This window comes from Podarcis erhardii, assembly GCF_964252035.2.
Source record: "Podarcis erhardii genome assembly, chromosome: 2".
In the NCBI taxonomy this organism is placed as follows: domain Eukaryota; kingdom Metazoa; phylum Chordata; class Lepidosauria; order Squamata; family Lacertidae; genus Podarcis; species Podarcis erhardii.
In genome coordinates this window covers 70,132,351-70,152,981 of record NC_138498.1, presented here as the reverse complement: position 1 = coordinate 70,152,981, position 20,631 = coordinate 70,132,351, and the positions used below count along the sequence as shown (strand labels likewise).

The 20,631-nt window shown below is 50.9% G+C and overlaps 2 protein-coding genes across 10 annotated transcripts in view; both read right to left on the bottom strand.

The window, feature by feature from the left end:
- Positions 1 to 16,002, bottom strand: part of DBN1 (drebrin 1) — a 40,169-nt gene extending 24,167 nt beyond the window's left edge. For 2 of the 5 annotated variants that reach the window (XM_081850207.1, XM_081850208.1), the window contains exon 1: positions 15,774 to 16,001. In XM_081850207.1, the coding sequence (XP_081706333.1) occupies positions 15,774 to 15,859 (86 nt within the window). In that variant the 5' untranslated portion in view covers positions 15,860 to 16,001. Of the gene's footprint in view, positions 1 to 15,773 lie in introns of all 5 variants that reach the window. The other 3 variants (XM_081850210.1, XM_081850212.1, XM_081850211.1) reach the window with 3 other exon arrangements.
- Positions 16,003 to 18,703: 2,701 nt separating this feature from the next.
- Positions 18,704 to 20,631, bottom strand: part of PDLIM7 (PDZ and LIM domain 7) — a 41,795-nt gene continuing 39,867 nt past the window's right edge. For all 5 annotated transcript variants that reach the window (XM_081850236.1, XM_081850239.1, XM_081850238.1 and 2 more), the window contains 2 exons: positions 20,466 to 20,581; positions 18,704 to 20,038 (listed from right to left, as the gene is read on the bottom strand). In XM_081850236.1, the coding sequence (XP_081706362.1) occupies positions 19,952 to 20,038; positions 20,466 to 20,581 (203 nt within the window). In that variant the 3' untranslated portion in view covers positions 18,704 to 19,951. The remainder of the gene's footprint in view (positions 20,039 to 20,465; positions 20,582 to 20,631) is intronic.

Here is a 20,631-nt window from a genome sequence, read left to right as displayed (position 1 = left end):
CGAATTTGTAGAGACACTGCAGGCCAAGTAAGGATGATTGGCTAAAGCCCATCCAATGAGCTGCTTGGCTGGATATGGATCTGAACCCAGGTCTCCTTTATCCAAGCCCAGCACTCAACCCCCAATGCTACCAACATTGATTTTCACTTTATACCTTCAGATAACAAGAATTTCAGAAACAGAAGAGACTATACAAGCCTTGCCAACCCTGGCACCCTCCAGATGTTTTGGACTAAAACTCCCATCAGTCACTGTGGCTTGAGCTGATGTGAATTGTAGTCTACAACATCTGGAGGGTGACAGGGTTGGCAAGGCTGAACTACACTGTTCTGTTATTTATCACCATATTATCCTAAGCAAATTGGGGTTGCCCACTGTTCATACACCTCAGGGGATTAAATAGGATAACCTTCCATATACCACACTGACAATGGAGGCTGATGCCCATTGAGATGGGTAGGGCAAAGGACAGGTGGTCAACAGTAGATCGAACCAGAGCTTTGGGTCTGGTTGAGACCAGACTGAGATTAGTGGGGCAAAGCCCTATTCACTCTTATGGACCAGCCTCTGCTGTACACAAAGTTCCTTGGAGGAAAAGTGGGACACAAAAACTTGATAAATTATACAACTGTCAGCATTTTTTTTTAAAACAAACAAACAAACCCTTTTTGTTTTCTAAACAGAAAGTGCCCTAAATTTGCATGTCTCTTTGACTAAATCCTGTGCCAGAATGTCAATAGTCTGCCTTCTGGAAACTTTACCAGCTTCCTGCGTAGTACAAACAGTGTGGAACATCTGCAATGGGGACATGGAGAGCAGAGACCCAATATGATTTGCCTGCCCAGTGCATTACTTTAAATCAGAGGTGGGGAACCTTCTTCTGATGACGGTTCATTGGGTCACATGAAAAGTCAAACAGGGGCCACAGCCAGTGGTGGGCAGAGCCATCATCAAGAGTGGGTGGGGTCTGCAGGAAGGCATAGCACTCTTTTTGTACCACCCCATTCCCACTCTACCTTTTCCAAAGTGGAAGCAATGCCAGGGTTTTTATGCCATGGGGGCGGACAGATGGACAGTGTGCTGGAGAACAGAAGAGGGGCTTCAGGAGGCAGAAGGGCTGGAGGATGCTGAATGCTGCCTGAAATCAGGGCAAGGACCACACGCCATCCCCAGGAGTCTGGTTCCCTAACCCAGCTTTAAATGGTTTTGTCAGTTTCTCTCCTGCTTGGGATTATTGTTGCAAGTAAGTTCAGATCTGTCGGGAAAAAACAGGAAATGCACCAGGAGCTATATAGCACTCTGGTTTGCCCTTCAACATTCCTGCATCTATGTACCCAAGGCAAACCCTACTATGCAGAAGGGTGATCAGCTTCTGCCATGGTGGTGGTGGTGGCTGATGAAAGCAGGAACTGATGAATGGTTCATCAGTAGGACATTTTAAGATGTTAGACCCAAAACAAAGAAGGCATATGTGTGTGCACAGCACTTGGCTCTGCTTCATCTAGCAGAACCACCCCATCACTGGGATACTGGGTTTTGTAAACTCTGGGTACGAGAGCATAATGTGCGTTCTGCACATATGCAGAATTTGCCAGCAAGCTGCTTTTTAAGAATAACAAAAGTTTCTAGCTCTCATGATTGTAGACACACGTTTGGAATGACGTCGGCAGAGTCTGATATTCATAGTCAGGCTGCACTTCTGCTGATTAGTGGTGTGTGCAGGATATCAAAATGGCGCCACCTACCTCCTTGCACTCCGCCCACCTGCTCCAAGCCCCCTGTTCCCCCTTCTCTCAGATCCCTTCCCACTTCTGTTTTCTGCCACCCAAGCACTTGCCCGAGGACTCTAAATCCTTTTCAGAACTTGCTCATTGCAGAAGGGGAACTATGCAAAATAGAAGAATGTAAATAGTTTGATTTGCATAATTTATTTTTTCACGCAATATAATTTATACATCTTTGGTATCAAGTGCACATAGCACCATCCATCGTGAGACGCTGCAAAGCAATTTAGAGCGAAACTACCCACTGCAAGGCAAACACTGGGGTCTCTGCCCTGTAACATTCATTTTCAGGAGGTAGGGGCATTTTCAGGGAAGAATTGGTAGGGGCCAACATCACTTCTCCATTGCAAACTGGTGTTTCAGTGCCAACGCGACGCGAGCCAGTTCTGCCCCTGCCCCCAACAGTTTCCCCCCTGCTTTTTCCTCCACATCAGAGGCTAGAAAATCAGCTGGAAGAGAAACAACCCATCCAGCACCCCAGGGTATATATAGGGAGAAATTAGCATCTTCAGTTAGCGTTCGGCACCCCCACCCCCAGCTGTTTCTCCCTTACAAATACAGTGGTACCTCGGGTTAAGTACTTAATTCGTTCCGGAGGTCCGTTCTTAACCTGAAACTGTTCTTAACCTGAAGCACCACTTTAGCTAATGGGGCCTCCTGCTGCCGCCGCGCCACCGGAGCACGATTTCTGTTCTCATCCTGAAGCAAAGTTCTTAACCCGAGGTACTATTTCTGGGTTAGCGGAGTCTGTAACCTGAAGTGTATGTAACCCGAAGTACCACTGTAGCTCCCTCTGCATTACCTTTGCAAATGCACATCTGAGAAACAGGTTTTTGTTGAAGTAATGTGTGGCGTCCGTAAGCTCCACCTTTGACCAGATTCACAGGGAAATCTCCAGGTGCAACCTATATAGAGAGGGGGCTATAGAAGACCTAACCCCAAACTGTAGCAACTGAACCATGGGGTGGCACCCTGTGGCTGCCTAGAAGTTCCTGGACTCCAACTCTCATCAACCATGACCATTGGTGATTCTGGCTGAGGTTGATGGGAGTTGGAGTCCTGGAACATTTGGAAGGCCCTCATGTTCCCCATCCATGATCCAAAGCCTTCAGAGTTGGTGGGTTCTTCCCCCCATCCAGGAACAAGCATGTGCTAGTGCTGTTGGAAAAGGTGCAACGCCCCATTGCTCTTCTCCCCACCGTCAGTGAATGCACCAGAAGAGCTGCAGCAGCACCAACTAGCGCACTGGAAGGAGAATGTGCTGGCTAAGCATTTCTGTGTTAGGTAGGCACTGCACCCAGCCCAAGCCAGGATAGAAGGGAAACAAGCTATGGACAATCCCTTCTCAGCCCCTCATGTATGAAGACAAGAAAATCTAATGAGTTAACCACTGGCAAGAGAACCTAACACACTCATGGTCATACTTTTCAGCCTCTGCAAAGCTCATGCCTCCCTGGAAGAACTCTGGGGAGAGAACTGTGGGTGGCACAGCCAGGGCAGGGATTGGCATGGAAAAGGAGCAACAAAGCTGCCCAAGTGGGAATAGCAGAGGACTGAAGAAGAGGTGTCAACATATAAAGCAGCTTAATAGTGGGATGCTAAGCTTCTGGCTCACACCAAACCCAATTTATCCTGCAAGGGTCGTACAGCCACCATCCCCATAGTGGGAAGGCATGGTGCCATGCAACACCCTTCCCATGGCTGGCGAGGCAAGGCAACAGCCACACTGCAGGGAGCCGGACACAGATAATGGCACAAATGAGATTGACTCTAATCCAAAAAGCCAAATCCGCTAATTGGCAGCTCAGAACCAGGCTCTTTCCGGGAATATAGCCGCAGCTGCTTTCGGAGAAGACCTTGTGATCAGGCACACCTCTGGGCCCAGCAAGCGACAAAGGCAGGATGTGAACTCGAGTCCCCTTGGTGGGCACATGTCTTACTGGCCCAGGCCATGCAGGCGCTGAGGCAGCGCCAGCAAACATGCCAGGGACTGGAGGCCAACAAGGGCTGAGGAAGCTAAGAAAAGGCAACGAGGATGTCCTTGATTTCCTGTATAATATCTGTCTTGTGTAGTTATCTCTCACTGGTTAAGGAACTATCGGGGTATTCTGATGCTCAGGAACCTCTAGCATCCTAATGGTGGTCCTGCGGATATTCACCAGGGTCAATAGCAAGTGAGAAAATGGCTGTGGGGTTCTTACCTAAATTTATATGGCTTAGGAGATGGGGACCACATCAATCTGTGCTCAGGGTTTATCAGCATGAATTATTCTGTCCCTGGAGAATTCATTAGCTCGCATGCACATTGCCGATTCCTCTTGGAATCTGGACACACGCCCTGTGAAAGCAGGTTCCTTAGGGACATTACGTGATTGCGGTTCCAGGGCTCATGGAAGGTCCAGCACTGTGAAAGACAGTCCACGGCAACCTGGGGGGGGGGGCCAACTCACCTTCCTTAGAGTGTCCTCACAGCCCATCGAGAAGAGGAAAGAACACCTTCAACCTCAGCCTGGGCCGTATTATTTCATGTTGGCCTCCAGCTTACAAATGAGATATATATAGCCCGCAAATTATACTATATATTACACACACAAACATGGAATCAAAAGCCAGAGATTAGTTGGGCGGAATGTCCTCGCAGCCGTGAAGTCGCTGCCGTTTTGAGGGGAACAATGAGGCTGAACCAACATAGGCAGCTAAACACCGACAAAGAGCATGTCGACGCATGTGGCATTGCAGAACGAAGAAACAACGGACAGGGGCTGGCAGGGCAGCTCGGGGTGGGAGCGCATCAGAAAGCAAGAGGATTTAGGGGCTTTCCAGACAATGTGGTTTTCAGAAGGGTAACGAGTTCTGCTTACTAATTTACTGGGCTCCTGCCAGATGATGTTGCCCCAGCGAGAGTATCTCTTACTGAAGGTAGGGAAGAATTGTAGTTCCCCAGAACTCAACCCACTCAGTTCAACTGCTACAAATCTGAGATTCTTTTCCCGGGGAAGCACACCGACTGCACTGGAAAGTACTGTGCGTTTGGTGGCTGCTGCAGGAGTAGCGGGGGAAGTGATTAGTTACTGCCCATGACATGATCTATTGCACTCCTCATTATATGCTGGACTCCACATTGTGTACTTATGTCATCCTCCAAAACACAAACGAGAAAACCCAACCTTGTTATCCAGGCAGTAACCCAGTTTGGAAAGTGGATTAAATGAGTTATTTCCTTATCCAGGAAATCTCAGTGCCAACAAAGACATCTAGGGGCAGAAGGGCTGGGCTAACAACCCACTCGCTTTACCTTGGCTGAAATGTGTATTGGAAGAGAAGCAGGAGGAAGATTAGCACACAGTGAGGCAAACAGTTTAGAAACTAAAATTTGGTAGAACCATCAAAACTTCAGAAGACTGGACAAAGCAGAAGGGTTGCGCTGGAACAAAGAGAAAGGCAGGTTCTGGTCTCCTTCATCTTGAGGATGAGGACACAGAGAAGGCATTAGCATTTTAGTAGAGCCTAGTGTTTGAACTGGGCTTACTTTCTAAAAATGGCATTACCCAGTTCTGCTGTCTAGAAATGGTCTCACCCAGCTGGTATCTGGCCTAGTGTTCTGTCTAGCAGAGAAACATTCATTTTTGAAACTTGGGGGGGGGGGGAGACTGACACGGGCTTATCAATTTTGGATGGCCTTACTACTTACAGAACTGGTGTCCCTTGTTTGCCCCTCTAAGTAGCTGGGAAAGGGGGTTTTCTTGACACAGGAGGCAGGGAAGTAGAAACCAGCTCACAGGAATTTGAGGACAAGCTGCCAAAGGACCGTGAGACATCCTCAGAGCCCAAGCAAGAACACTTGGTATTCTATTTTTTAAAAACAAATTATTTGTTTTGTAGTTTCTTTTTTCTTTTTACTTCTACAGATGCAAAACGCCCTGTGCCAATGCAGCAGGGAGTGCTTGCTATAGTTTTACAGTCTGAGAGGAAGGAAACAGGAAACCTGTATCCCTTCTCTCCTCTCCATTGCAGACATTACCCACCATTTCCAACTGAATGGTTTTGTCCCCCCACCCCTTCTCACTTTAAGATATGACTACTGCACACTGCCTCTGCTTAGGGCTGAAATGCATTTGCATCCTTATGTGTGTGTGTGTTTATTATATAAAAAAAGCAAATAAAAATAGAAAGAGCCAGAAATAGACTTTCTGGAATCTAACAAAGTGTCTATATCCTCGGCAGCGGGGTTTGTCATGCTATAGCAGCAGCAGCATCAAGGATGGCCACAATGCTTCCACTAAGGAGATGGGGGCAGGGGAAGCAGTTAAAAAACAAAACAGTGAGAAAAATGGCCCAAATCAGAAAAGCAAGTGGAGGGGAGGGGGAGAAGGAAGGATGCTTTGATCTCTACATCATGGCATCCAAAAGAAAGTGAGTGGAAGTTTAGCTAATGTGTTTTTACGCATCCCTTCCTTTAACAAGGAGCTTGGGGAATGTGCCCCTTCCTTCCCACTTTGGGCTGCTGGCTAGAAGACGGCCCAAGGTCACCTGGAAAGTGTTAGAAACTCAGATAAGCTAGGCACCACATTGCACCTTCAATCTAGGCTATGGTTGCCACAATGGAATGCCTGTTCGCAAGGGGGCTGGACTAGGTGACCCTTGGGATCCCTTCCAACACTGATACTATGATCTCGACTACGTCCGCTTGACAGTAGCTTCTGCTCTTACAAGAATCTGCTCTTCCCGCTATGCAAGGAGGAGAAACACAAACAGTGGAAATGGAATTGACTGTGGACTAAGGCAGAGGATTTTAAACTGGCGCCCAGAAATCTCCACGTACTGTAGTTGCAACTGGACCCGCACCAGTAGCAAAATGCGCTTGGCGAATTTCGAACATGGCCTGGAAAGTATCGCAGTCAAGCGAAGATCTGGGTCTCCCAGGCCTCAGTGCAACACTCTAACCTTCCCACCACACTGCAAAATGTTGTGTTCCTGCCTGAGCTGTCCAGCTATGGCCTCTGGTGGGGAAGGGGGGCTGCCTTGCATTGGGCAGAGAAGTCGCATAACACAATTGGTACCTTTGGAATGAATGGAGCGGATAACTGGTTAGCTATCTGTGTGAATCCAGAGCGGCTCTGTGTCCCCTTTTCCCAGGTGACCTTGTGGAGCAGCCAAGCCTAGCACTAAAAGCAGAGTCACCCACACTCACCTCCGTTCAAACAATGGGTAGCTAATTTTAGTAGTCTTTAGCCACTGCTAGTTTGGCCCACCCCCACCCCACCCCGCAGCTGCCCCAAGCTAGCAGCTGGAGTCAAACATTTCCAAGGGCACCTGCAGGCATCTGAATTTGAGCGGACAGGAAGAGATAGAGCCTTTCACAAATGACAGGGATGTCTGGCAGCCCTATCATGCGAATGGGGCAGAAAAGCTCTGAATTCCCCATCTCCAAACCGAGCAATTAGGCTGCTAGCAGGGGCTGCGTACAACTTCTCCCCGGAATATAATTGCTCCCCACGGGTGGGAATGGAAGGAGATCAGCAGCAGCTGTTTTCCTTTCACTAAACAGAGCCCCACTGAGGTCCTCCCAGCGGCACAACCCACCATTGCCACCAGCAAGCAGCAGGTGAGCCCAGGCTTCCCTTCCCGCTATTTATTATTGTGTTTATACCCCACCTTTGCAAGGAGCCTAAGGTGATGTACATGGCTCTCCCCTTATCATCTTTCACAACAACCCTCTGAGGTAGGTTAGGCTTAAGAGTTGGTGGTTGGCCCTCCTAAGGGCACCCAGTGAGCATCGTGGCCAAGTGGGGGATTCGAACCCTCGTCTCCCAGGTCCTAGCCTGACATTCTAACCACTACACCACCCTGGCTGCCTTTTTTCTTGCACTCCCAGCCAGCTCTGTAGTTTGTAGTGCCATGATCTTGTCCAATGATCCGTGTGTTGGTCCTCACTCCTCCTGCAGAGCTGGTGGGTTGCAGCATGCTTCTTAGTACGAGTGAAGCTGCAAGGCCAGCCCTAACCCTCTGCTCTGGATCATCCCACCATGGGCTAGTCAAAAGGAGAGGAGTGTGGGGCAATGAGGAGCTGCCCAAGCCAGATGTTCTGAAATGAGAGGTGGCAGCAGCAGAGAAGAACTTCCACCCAAGAGCACCTGGATCCTTACTGACTCCAGAGTTTCCTAATGCCTGCAATGTGAAAGGGGGCATGAAATTCTCCTAAAAGGAGATAAGTTACACCCACCCACCCACACTTTGGAGGGGGAGCTCACCTATTCCACAGCAGTCATCAATTTTACTTTTCTGTCTCTGAGTAAAAATAAATCACGCATGCACACAATACTCAAAACATGACCAGCTTGTGTTTAAAGAGACACCCTCGCTACACCTTCTCCCACCAGGCCACAATTCCAAAAGGAAGCCTTCTGTACTTATGGCTTCTGGCTTATCCCAAGTGCCTGCAGTTACGGGAGGGCTGAATGCATCAGGCAACAAAAATGTTTGAACCACCAACCAAGCATCCGTCCGCAGCCGGGGCCACTGCAAGCATCTGCTGCATAGCCCACCAATAGCACCAGGTTTCTGCAGACAGAGCAGGAACAAGACACCAATCCCTGCTGCCTGCCCCCCACCCCCCAGCCCTAGAGTGGAAAGGGAGAGGAGCAGACCCCCACCCCCAGCGCCACCCCCCTTGTGCAGCCCCTGGTCCATGCACATGTGTTTCTAATGCACCGCGAGCCCCAGGGAACCCGTGTGCAGAAAAAACGGCACCAAATTCCTTTCTGATCGAGTAATGGGCCCCAGCAGCCTCCGCATGGGGGAGGGGCAGCTTGGACCACCAGACCCTCCGCAAAGGGGAGGGGGAGGGAGGAAAGCAGCACATGAAACCTCCTCCTTTTGTGGAAGGGGCAAGGCCGGAAAACAAAGCTTGGCCTGAAGATGGGGAGAGCATTTAGGGATTCTCTGAGAAAGCAAGGACTAACTGTCATCAGGCGGATCGCAGCTCTGGATCTGCACCCCGCCTCCTGCGCAACTTGCTCTGGATTCCCCAGTATTAGGCCGCAGCCTCTGCAGGTCTGCGCTCCAATGCAATCCACACCTGCGCAACAGGGAGCATGCCTTACAAAGAGCACATGGGCTAATGTAATCCCAAGGCAATGGAAAACCAAAATGTGGGCAGCTGCCTCTCATCCAAGGTCCACATCTAAGCACTCCCCCCCACACACACTTCCCCCATCGTAGCCCAGGACCTCCCCCCTCCCTGCTAGCTCTCTGGGCGCCAGCTTCCAAGCAGGCCCACATGTGCCATCCCTACAGCTGGCGATTCCAGAAAGCACAATTCAGATGGGGCTGCTTCCTCAAGGGCTGGCTATTTTGCCACCGCCCTGGTGGGCCAGTCCTGTAGAAGGTCACAGGTGGATGGGAGGCAGCAGCAGCAGCAGCAGTGCCAGAGCCGAGCCAGCACTTTCCACCCCACCCACCCAGCGCAGAGAGAGGGAGAGAGGCCTTTGTCCTTCCTCCACCAGCTGTTTTTTTTTTCCTGCCATGTTCAGCACTTTTGGTGGTTCTCAATCAGGAGTCGCTCCTGCCAGGTGATTGAATGGATGCCCCACAGCCCAGTAAGCAAGCGCTGCCTGTCTGGGGATTTACTGCTCCCCACAAAGGTAGGCAGGCTGTCTCACCCCAATGACCTTGAGCTACAGGAGCTGGCCAGGTGCCCCCCCCTCCTCCGCCCCCCTGGATTTCTCTGGAGCCTGGATTTCTCAGACCACATGCACTGGTGCATTGACAGCTGCTGGCCCACCAGGGTGGGGCTCCCCACATAAAGAAGTTATTGTTCAGCCCCACCCCACCTCCTCACCCCCAGCTGCCTCTCACAGCTCCTGCCAGGGAACATGACCCAGAAGAAGGGATAAGCAGGCTCCTTCACCCCATTTCCTAGAAGCCCGGGCAGGGTTTCCTTTGTGCTAAAGTTCAAGCCCAGATTTCATTTTTAAGTGCCAGAGCTGAATCCTGGAACATGCCTCTGTGCGTATGCCATGTGTCGTCCCTATGCCTTATTCGGCCCAACAACACATTTAGAGTGAAGCAGCATGGCTTTGAATTGTTAGAAATTACATACAGGGCAAACGCAGGGCGGAGCTTTTTCATGCTATGTCTCTGCACAGTCTGATCATAGTTAGCCACTTTGATGGTCTGGAGATTTTTTATTCTCCAAAGCAGCAGAGCTCCCCGCCCCCATACATTGCACCCTAGACCTACAGAGACCACCCACGTGCCACAGCTCTTGCGAGCTCAAGCCACACTGGAGCTGGGGGAAACTCTCTCAGAAATGAAGAAGCGACTCAGAGGGAGCCAGAAAAGAGAGTCAAAGGCAGCCAGAAATCTCCACTTGCAAGACGGTTTTAAGGACAAGGTACTGGGGGTTCAACTGCAATGCTTTAGAGAGCAGGAGTGGGACCCTGGCGACTGCACAAGGTTTGCCTTTGATATTTGTTCCCTTCAAATCCTGTTCTCCCAACTCTAGGCTCAAATCCCAGTGGTCCCCTCTACACATTTCCTCAGCTGCATGGCTTCCCAAACCTCACCCAGTGACTTGGCCTGCTCCAAAGGGCAGCCCAACCTTCCCTCTTCCATAGCTCACATCTCCTGGTCCCACTGAATACCCTTCCCAACCCTCTCCTGCTGAGAGTTCAGCCTTCTTCTGCTCTGGCCCTCACTGATGCAGTTGCCCTTTCTCTTTGCCATCAATTATTTTCACACGGAGAGATCTGGGCACAGCTAATGGATCAGAGGCCTGCCCTGGGCCCCCAAAGTGGGGACAACCTCTAACCACAACGAGAGAGAAAACACCTTGGAAGAGCACATTGCATGGGAGGGGGGTGGGAAGCCCCTTCAACCCCACACCAGACGGAAGGGACTTCCTTTCTCTCCCAAGGCCAGCTTGATGCAAGCACTTCTGCTGCGCAGGAAGCAGGAGCAGACACAGCAAGGCCAGCCAGCAGAGACGGGATCCCGGTGGCAGGGTAGTTGAGTTGCAAAAATACACACACACACAAGGTGCCAGGAATCTAGATTCAGGTAGGTAGCCGTGTTGGTCTGACGCAGTCAAAATAAAGAGACCAACTAAGTTTGTTCTGGATATAAGTTTTCGAGTGCACGCACACGATTTTTAAATTTATTTCAAGGTGCCAGGAAGGCAGAGAGAGACTCCAGTAGGAGGTAAGAACCAATTCAGTGTAGCGGTCAGAGGAGGGGAAGCAGACGTGATCCTCCCCAGATATTGCTCCAACTCTTGTCAGACTCGGCCAGCACAATCAATGGGCAGGAATGATGGCAGCAGAAGTCCAGCAACATCGGGGGTCACCACACTGACTCCCTGGGTCAGGACAGGACCAGGGAGCTCAGGACTAGAATCCCTGTCTAGCCACTAAGCTAGGCCATTGGGCCAGTCTCTCTTTCTCCTTCTCCCCACCTTCTCTCTAACCCACTTTATAGGGTTGTGTCATGAGGATAAAATGGAGAAGGAAAACCAAGGATGCCACAGAAAGCTTTTTGGAGGAAGCATGGGATAAAATAGCCTAAATATGATAAAATAGAGATAGGTCGCACAACAGTGGAGCAGAGGGAAAGTCACAAAAAGGAATGATAATTATAGGAAGGGGGGAATCTGGGATCCATAGTAGGAGAGATTTTAGTAATATTTTCACAAGGGAGGTGTAAAGTTAGCGGGTGCAGTGAGTCTGAACAGTCAAAGCTGGTTAGGGGGCTAGATTCTCTATCTAGTCTCTGGCCAGCTTGCAGCATAGTAATTTATATCCTGCATCTGTGGAGGCGGTGGGGGTGGTTTAGCTTCTTCCTCTTCAGACTGACACAGGGCAGAGCACTAAAATCAGAGTACTGCTATAGAGCTCCCTGGCAGGAATATTTTTTGACTCGGATCCAAGATATGCTGAACCTCTAAACCTTTCTCTGCTCACTCGGAATATCTCTTTTGCAAGCCGCTCAGAAACTGGGGCTAGAGACTAAATAAGACATAAAAGGCTAGTAGACCAACTGCTAAACCGCTGGGGACATTTACTCCGCAGAATCTTATTGGCTGCAAGGCTAGATTCTCATCCTGGCAATTGCCAGACAGGCACCATCTTTTCAGAAAGGATCAGATTCAGGTGAGTTGAGGGCAGCCCTCTGGTGAGCAGTTCACCAAGGGGGCACTAGGTTCCACTCAGGCTGGATTCCCTTTGTGCTCTCTTCTCCTTAAGTCAAGAAAACATTGCCCAGGAGACAAATCCATTAGCACACCCAGAGCACTCAGCCCACTCAGAGCACTAGACACCACTGCAGAAGCGACCCCATTTTCCATTCAAGAGATCCCCCCTCCCCCGTTTGAGGCCCTGCCAGCAGTACTGATTTCCCATCACCTGTGGCCGACATCTGCCGCTCACTGTCTATCATCCCACAATGACAGTCCATTGTCCTGGAGATTCGGGTGCCTCAGCATGGGTGCTACTAATTTTGCTTGGCTCTTCCTTCTCAATCATCCCCAATAATCTCCTATGCACCATCATTGATAACCAAACCATTATTGTACTCCTATGGCCCTCCATACATTTTTGGACTCCAGATCTCATCTGCCTCAACCAGCATTGCCATTATAGCCAGGGGTGATGGGAGTTGTAGTCCAACAACATCTGAAGGGCCAAAAATATATCCCTGACATACTGACAATTTTACAGTGGGGAGGGGGGGCAGGAAGGAAAGACAGACCCCTGCTTCTAGGCATTTTCAAGTCTGAAAGTGGGGAGATTACTTCCTCTTCACTCTCTGCCTTCCTTAGTTTGCCTTTGTCTTTGAGGGTGACCTATCCTCCCACCTCTCAAATTCATGCCTTTCTGAGCACACAACTGCACCCCTCCACCCACACTGTCATCTCATGTGTGTGTGTCCCACTTTCTACAACAAACACCACACATACTATGTGCCCACTAACCAGCCACACTCCTTTCTGTTTGCGTGTGTGTGTATCATCTGTGGGATACGTCTCCAGCTGAACAGACCAAGAGGCCTGGCTTGCAAGCTGGAAACAAGAGAGGGGTGTCTGAAGTGCCTGGGCTTTGAAAGAGAAGGAAGCAAGCAAAGAGGAGCAGCTGGAGACCTTCTGGCCTAGAAGGAAGAGGAGGAACCGGGTGGGGAAGAGCAAACTACAAAGAAGCAACTGCAAAATAAAGCACTGGGGAGGAAAACTGATAGCAGTGCAGAGTTTACTCCATTTGCACTAGCAAGGTTATAAATTGTCAGGCTGCAGCAGGTAAGAGTACTGATGAAGCTTTATCTAAAGAGAGCAACCGAGCTCTACGACTCCCCACAAGCTGACATGGAGCTAGTAAGTGGCATACCAGGACCACTGCCTCCTTCCTCTGTCCCCCTGTAATCTATGTGCTGCTGATGTGGGCAGCTCCAGCACCATTGTGAAAGGAGAGGCTGAAAGGAAAGCAGTTGTGATGGGTTTCAGCTTCTGAACCAGGAGGTTTATGCCGCCCAAAGGCCACTAGCGTTTGAAAAGACCTTGCCTCGGAAGGATGCCACACACCTGCACACCCCAGGTTAGCAAAGAAGGGGGTCAGAAACGGCCCTTGGCAGTGAAAGTGGTGGCTCACGGGGAGAAGAGCACTTTCACATCCACAGGGCGCTTTTTCATTTTTTTCATTTTGGCCTTCCGGAGACAAATGAGCTTTCAGCAACCTGAGTGGGAAGAGAAAAACCACAACAGCCGATACAGAGAGCACAGCTCCTGGCAGACAGAAAGGGCAGGGTGTGGTAGGGATAGTATGAAGTGGACCCAGGAGATGTAAGAAACTATTTGCAGAGAGAGAAAACACTGCATGTCAATGCAGACTGAGAAATTGAGGATCAGGGCAGAAGAAATCTCACAGGAATTCAAATTCTGGGTTAGCAACTCTGGAAGGAGAAGGGAAAAACAACAATTCTCCAAGCACACTATGGACTTGGTTTCTTTAAGAAGCATAAAGTACTTGTCAGTTAGGTTTTTAAAAAGCAAAAGCATTTTCTAAGAGCTGCTCTGGAACAAACCAGGAAGCCTATAGTGGCTCCAATTATTATCAGTCACACACAAGCACATGTACAGGACAAAGTGATTTCCATTATTCTTTAACCAGCTCATCTGCATAACAAGGTATGGGCGGTCTCCCATTCCCATTTTACACATGGGGAACGGATGCTGAAAGAAAGTGACTTGTTCAAAAGCATCCCACAGAGGCTATAGGTGGCCACTGTTTTGAACCTAGGTCTGAGCACTTGTAAATAATTAGTCCCCCTTGTGGTGCATATTAAGGACCAGATTAAGTGCTCCATAATTGCTGGGTGAATTAATCTTACAGGAGACTACGTGGCAAGTGCTTCCTGGCAACTGAGTCCTGCTATCTTATGTTTAGGGAGCATCACTCGAGCCCTCTGTGCAATTCTGCTTCAAACAGAAAACAAGGTCCAGAAACTAAACTACCGGGGAGAAACCTTCAGTTGTCTGGGCCATTGCTGCAGACATGGGTGGACTGCTTCATCGCCTGCAGGGAAGTCTCAAGGCATGAGGAAGGCAAAGGAACCTCGCATGAAGTCTCTCAAGAACCTTCTGCTTCTCACAAAGTGTGAACGTTCATTGGCTGGGAACGCCAAGTATGCAGGCCTCATTAACAATAACCCCCAACACCCCCCCACACAATTGGGTGACTGCAGAAATGGAGCACATGTCTATTGTTTGGGGCTTTGTAGGAGATGGCTCCCATTTCATCTTGGGAGGCAGCCTTCAAATCAAGGCTTCCCCATAGCAGCAGGCCCAGAAAATTGGAAATAAAGGGTTGTGCTGAAAACATTCCCCAAGTCTATTCTGGGAAGAGCCCCTGAGAGCAGGGATGGGCCTTCGCTGCCACCACCAGCTCCAAAGAGAAAGGAGAGCCCCTTTGCCAAAGAGACAGGCGGCCTGTGGACAGCCAGGCCTCGGCAGCCCAAAAGAAAAGGATGCGGCACTTGGGGGCCCTCGACGCCTCCTCCTTGCGCGGGGATGGCTGCCTGCGGAGGGCCCCCTTGGCTCCTCTCTGCCTCTCTCCTTCTCCTCCCCTCCAACCCCACCTCCTCTTCTCCTCCTCACAGCCCACCAGCCCCTCCCCTCCAGCCTCCAGACCCCCTCCTCCCCCTCCCCCTCGCCAGCCCCACCTTCCTTTGTGTAGCGCGTCTCTGCCAGATAACTTTCACCCCAAAACTGGAGGGGAAGAGAGGCTGGTACCCGGAGGCGCGGGATAAGCACAGATGGGCACCGGGCGCCGAGCTGGACGGCGCGGGCTGGCTCGGGAGGGCGCCGCGGACGGACGAGCAGGTGGAAGAGGCACCGCGCGGACCCGCCCCCGCCGCATCCGAAGCGATGCGCCCGGGGATGGGGTGCGGGGAAGGATACTGCGGGAGGGTGGGGGGAAGAAAGGGGGCGCGTCCTGAAACCAAGGTGGCACCCGCAGGGCTGGGGCGCGCCTCCGACCCCCCAATTTTAGGGGTGGAAAACGCCTTCGGGACTTCTCTGAACTGCTCCCCTTCTCAAAAGAGCTCCGTGGGGCTCCAGGGCGGGACGCCGCTCAATATCCCCCCTCCGCCCCGGACTCTGAAAAGGCTGCTGGAGCATCCTCGGGCTGTGCCCTCCTTGCGCCCCACAGAAAAAGGCCTCGCCCCAGATCCCGGGCCTGGCCGCGCGTTGCCAATGCACCATTTTGGGTTGCTAATGGCTTCTCCCCCCCCCCGCCCCCCAGCCATGTCCCAGGTCCGGGAGGCGAGGAATCTCCTGGATCGCCTCTATGGGGAGCGGGAGGGTGGCGGGGGGTGTTGGTGACTCCCCGTAGAAAAGCGGGCAGGCAGACGCCGCCCACGCCCCCCTGCACAAAGCAGAGACAGCAGCCAGCGCCCCCCTCCCCACCGCGGGGACAAAGAGCCCGCTCCCCCGGGGGGGCTTACCAGTCGGTGGGGCTGTCCTCGCCGATCACCTCCTGGTACGAGGCCAGCAGCTCCAGGCGGTTGGCGCCGAAGCTCACGCCAGCCATGCCGGCGGCGGAGAGAGAGGGATGCTGCTTTCCGGGACGTCGGCGGAGGGGCAGCGAGGGAGCCGCGCTCGGATGGAGACAGGCCGCCTGCCTGCTTGCCTCGGAGACACTGCAGCAGTAGCAGCCGAGGGAGGGAGCCGGGCGGCGCGGAGAGGCGAGGAGGCTCCGCCTGCTGGCGCACCCGGTCCTAGCGCCGGCCGCGGCTCAGCATCCCCCTCCCGCCCTCGGCCGCCTCTCCAGCGCCGCCGCCGCCGCCGCCGCCCACCTCCTCTCGATTTGTCCACATGTGGGTTGCCTGGGATCAGCCATCTTGAGCTGGATCACTTCAGGCACCACCACGTATGTGCAACGGCGGCTCCCGCTTACATTCGGCCCGAGGGGACGGGGAGAGCCGAAAGTTAGAACTTGAGGCACCTGCGCCGTCGGGCCCAAGTTTTTGCAACAAAAACCTGAGCTCCACAGAGGAGAAGTTCCCTCACACTTTTTAAAGCTCAGAGTTGCTGCGGCAGCGCAGAGAGATCCAGAGAAAGGGGCACTCTGCGCACGCTCAGAGGCACTCACGTTCATTGCAACTTTACACGGTTGGCAGCTGAGCTGGCAATTCAAATGACTAAGGTGCCGGCTGAGCTGGGATGCAGCCTCAGGCTCAGCATCAGTGATCTACACCAAACCTCCAGTTGCATCGATATTGTAGCATCAGTCAGAACTGACTCATCCTCATCTCATGCACTTCAATAGAAAGCGAAGTCTTGCTGCCTACTGCAGTTCAGATCACATTCTTGTGATCTGGGGGGGGGGGGGAGACACTTGGTGGCACCGTGTGAAAAATCCCATTTTGTTGCTAGCACACTGTTTGCTATATAGCAATCATGACTAAACTTTGAGTGATTGACAATACCCAGCCAAACAGAACCTCATGGTTTTGTAGTAGTAATCTCAAGCACATCTCATTCTACCCAGGATGCCTCTACACAAGCCAGTCTGGAACCTTCATATACACTTAGCATCCTCTCAGCAAGCCTAACCACCACCACTTGTTTTATAGCCCTACTCAAATGGCTCTTTGGGGAATCCGGAGGAGCACTTTAAGGATTTCTGGATCCCACTTTGCCTCTTGACTTTAAGGTCTTCTCTGAAAGTGGCCTGGAAAAGCAATCTCACTCCCATACAGTGTGGGCAGCATCTGGGCCACCATAGCACCTTATGAAGTAGGTGCCAACATTCTTCAAGTGTGAGGTGTTTTTTTCCTCTTAGCGCTGCATTTCTTTCCTCAGTCACCTGGCACTTCAAAGCAAAGCCCACAGTGGTTTCTAGCAGAAATGCAATTCAGACTTGAGCTACTGTGGAGGTGACCTAGTCTAGGTGATAGAGAAGCCTTTCTATAACAACAACAACAACAACAGAATAAACCCTGTTGCTTTTGTCACTGTCTACCAGTACTTGCCTGGCACTCCCAAAATTCAATGGGAAAGGCTTAAGCCTCTGCAACCTCTCCCCAAAACAGAAATCCTGGTCGTGACATGCCACAAGGCCTCCCTATTTTCAAGAAGCAATTTATGAATGGAGTCAAGCTGGGGTTTCCATCTGTCCTAAAGCTCTGCTTATAGATTATCAGCTAATTACGTTCCTTGTGATTATGGCCTTTAAGAATTCATCCAGCCTGTGGCTTTGATGATGCTTTGCCTCTCTGGAAAAATCTGTTCCATTTAAGAAAAAAAGGGAAAACACCCACATCCCCGTAAGAAGAAAAACCATTCTCCCTGCATAAAACAAAGCAAGTGACCCCAAAGACAGTGTAACATACGCCCCCTTGCAAGACACAAATCAAAGCTAGCAGGAAGCACAAACCAAGTAGTTCCCTACAACAAGAACTGCAAGCATCCAGGAAGTTTCTCGCCAAATATAGGATCAGTAACCACTAAAGCAGAAGCTGGAATGAAAGCACAAATGCTACAAGCTGCACGGGGGAATAGCCGGCCAAACAGAAACAGCCACACAGCAGGCATAAGCTGCATCAAGGCTGCAAATAAGGAAGTGCACAAAATACTTCTCCAAGTTGCCAACTGTGTTTATCTCTGAAAATGAGTCCTTGAATTCAAGCCATTCTCAGTCACCAACAGGTCTCTGGGCAATCTTTATGCTACCCTAAAGCAGGTGCCGTGTTCTTTGGGACCAGTCATTAACTTAGACCAATGAAGCTTCATATATATGGTTTTGCCGATGCAGATGCCTTCCTCTGTTTAGGCCCACTGTGACCATACTCTCCTTCACTCACATTAACCTGCAAACAGCCACTGCCGCAAAAGGGCTTTGCTTATTTATGCTGGAGGCAGCCTTGCACACCACACCGCCCAATCTGCTCCCGGACTGCCTGATTTTCCATTAAAACATTTACAGTAGCAATACAGGTATGAAATCAAACTCCCGGCCAACAGGATATCACAGGCAGTTCCTGCTAAGTTGGGCAGTGATAAGCTTTCCCTGCACCACTGTTGCTAGCATTTTCTGAAATGAAAAGTTACCACTCGGCTGAAAGTTGTTCTGCAGCTGTCACTTTTCAACAGAGAGACCGTATTGAGTTTCAGCAATGCTGAGTTCCTTAGTTGCGTGCACAGTATTTCCATGAAACTATTCCCTTTTGCTTTCCCTCTCTGAGCATAATAAGGAGGGCTCAGGTTGCTTCTTCCCAAGTAGGACTAATATTAGTTTCTAGAGTGTCTGTTACACCATATAACCCGCACCTGTATTTTTCACCCATTTTTCACCCCCTTCCAGTAGAACCACACACTGCCCTTTTAAAGAAACACACTGCCCTTTTAAAGAAATCAGCACAGCTCACATATGTGACAAAAGAATTAAAGACATATTTTATTAGGCATTCAAAGCACCACCAAGGTGGCAAAGAATTGAAGACTCCCAGCCGGACAGCACGGTTCTGGGAAACACACTTAGAGCAAATCAGAAATAATAACTCTTTGGTAGGGATGCTCTGGGGCCACATCCAGCCCAGGGCTGTGCGCTACAAGCAAACGCAGCGTTGTATGGCTGGGGAGTGAATCACACGTTCATCTCATGGTGCGAGGAGAAGCAGCTTCTGCTGGTGTGGAGAAGAGGGCTGGATCCTGTGACAACTCTGTTCTCCATGGCATTTTAAAATTACTTTGCTTGAGGTCTGTTGCAACTTTATAGCACAAGGCTCTACACACCTTGGAGGTAGTCTGTTTCCAGCGCTAGGAAAGGAGTGGCTAAGTCTTGGGAGGGGAAAGAAAGCTCTTTCTTTTTCTTTTTTCTTTTTGACTTGGTTCTTCCCAATTTCACTAGGGCCACATGTCTACGTGGAGGTGAGTTTCCATCACTGAAAGTGGAAATACATACTAACAGGCAGGACAGAGCCAGGCCTGGATCACAGAAATCACTTGTGATGCCTTCTCAAGGAAGGAAAGGCAGAAAGGAGCCAAAGTTGGTAGTTACAACACAAAGGAGGCAAGAAGTCACAAGAAGGAGCCCTACCCTGGCATTGGGAAAAGCTATCGCCCCAAGAGGGCGAGGCAGCAAGTATTCACATACACCTGAGGCAGATAACGGACCTCCTAGGTAAGACCAAGTGTCAACTCTGCCTGCTTTGCAACAGCCACTAACATATGGGATCCTTCAGCTAGGAAGTAACATTTCTGGGGCTCCACCTCTTTGGCTGCAGCTGGCACAAAAGTGACAAGAGGCACGGGCAAATCCTTTGGACATATGGCGACACTATGGCTTCACAGCATGGAGAAGGGGGGTGGTGATTCTGCCCCTGTCACTCAGTGCTGGTGCAGAATGGAATTCTATTTGAAAAAGAGCAGCAGCCTAAAGCTCAGACTCTAAATCCAGGTACCTGAATCCTTGCAGAGTACTGAAGGGAAATCTGAGCACTGCAGCTCCCCCATTGGGAATGATTGTCAAGTGAAGGGTTTGGGGTGGGGGGTGGGGGGTGGGGGCAGCTTTCTCAGGACAGGACAGGGCAAAATGTGGGGGAAAGAGGAATGCAGGGCTTGGGCGAGCAGCAGCTTGGGCAGTCAGATCTCCTCTTCCCCACCCGCTTCCTCCTCCTCCTCACACATGCGAGAAAGCATGGCTCTTGCACAGGGGCTTATCCTTTTTAGAGTAGAATGTCTTTCCTTCCAAGTTGATCTGGCAGATCTGTGGGGGGAAGGAAGGGAGGAAGGACTCAGTGAGGCAAGCATCAGTTCCACGCTCACAGGCCCACCACCCACTTCAGCTCATCCACAGGGACAAAAGAGGAAGGGCAAAGCCACAGGAATCACCCAATGCACTGCTGCCCAGCTTCACCCCCAACAGTCGTTGCCCTGCTAGACCCAAGGCATTGCCAGTCAGCAGGAGGCACCCGAGAGTGCTTGCCACAAAGGCAAGCAAGGACGAAAGGTTAAACCAGACAGCTCCACCCCCAGGGAAAAAGCCAAGCTCAGAAGCTACATCTGACAAGCTTCATGCTAGCAAATTGCTGCCCCTGCCTGCCAGCGATGTCCCTCTATCATGGAATGCTCCTGGAGCAAAGGCTGGAAAGGGTTAGTTAGACCAGTGGTAGGTGGTGGAAAGAGGTGCTCACCGCACAGACGAAGCAAGTGTCATGCCAGCTGAAGCCCAGCGCCTCCAGGAATCGATCGCCAGCGTCTATCTTGAAGTCACAGCCACGGCATTTGGTTCCAAACATCTTCTCATAGTCTTGAGGCAGGGAGAGAAGGGGGAGGAGAGATTAGGCCCAAGGTGTTCAG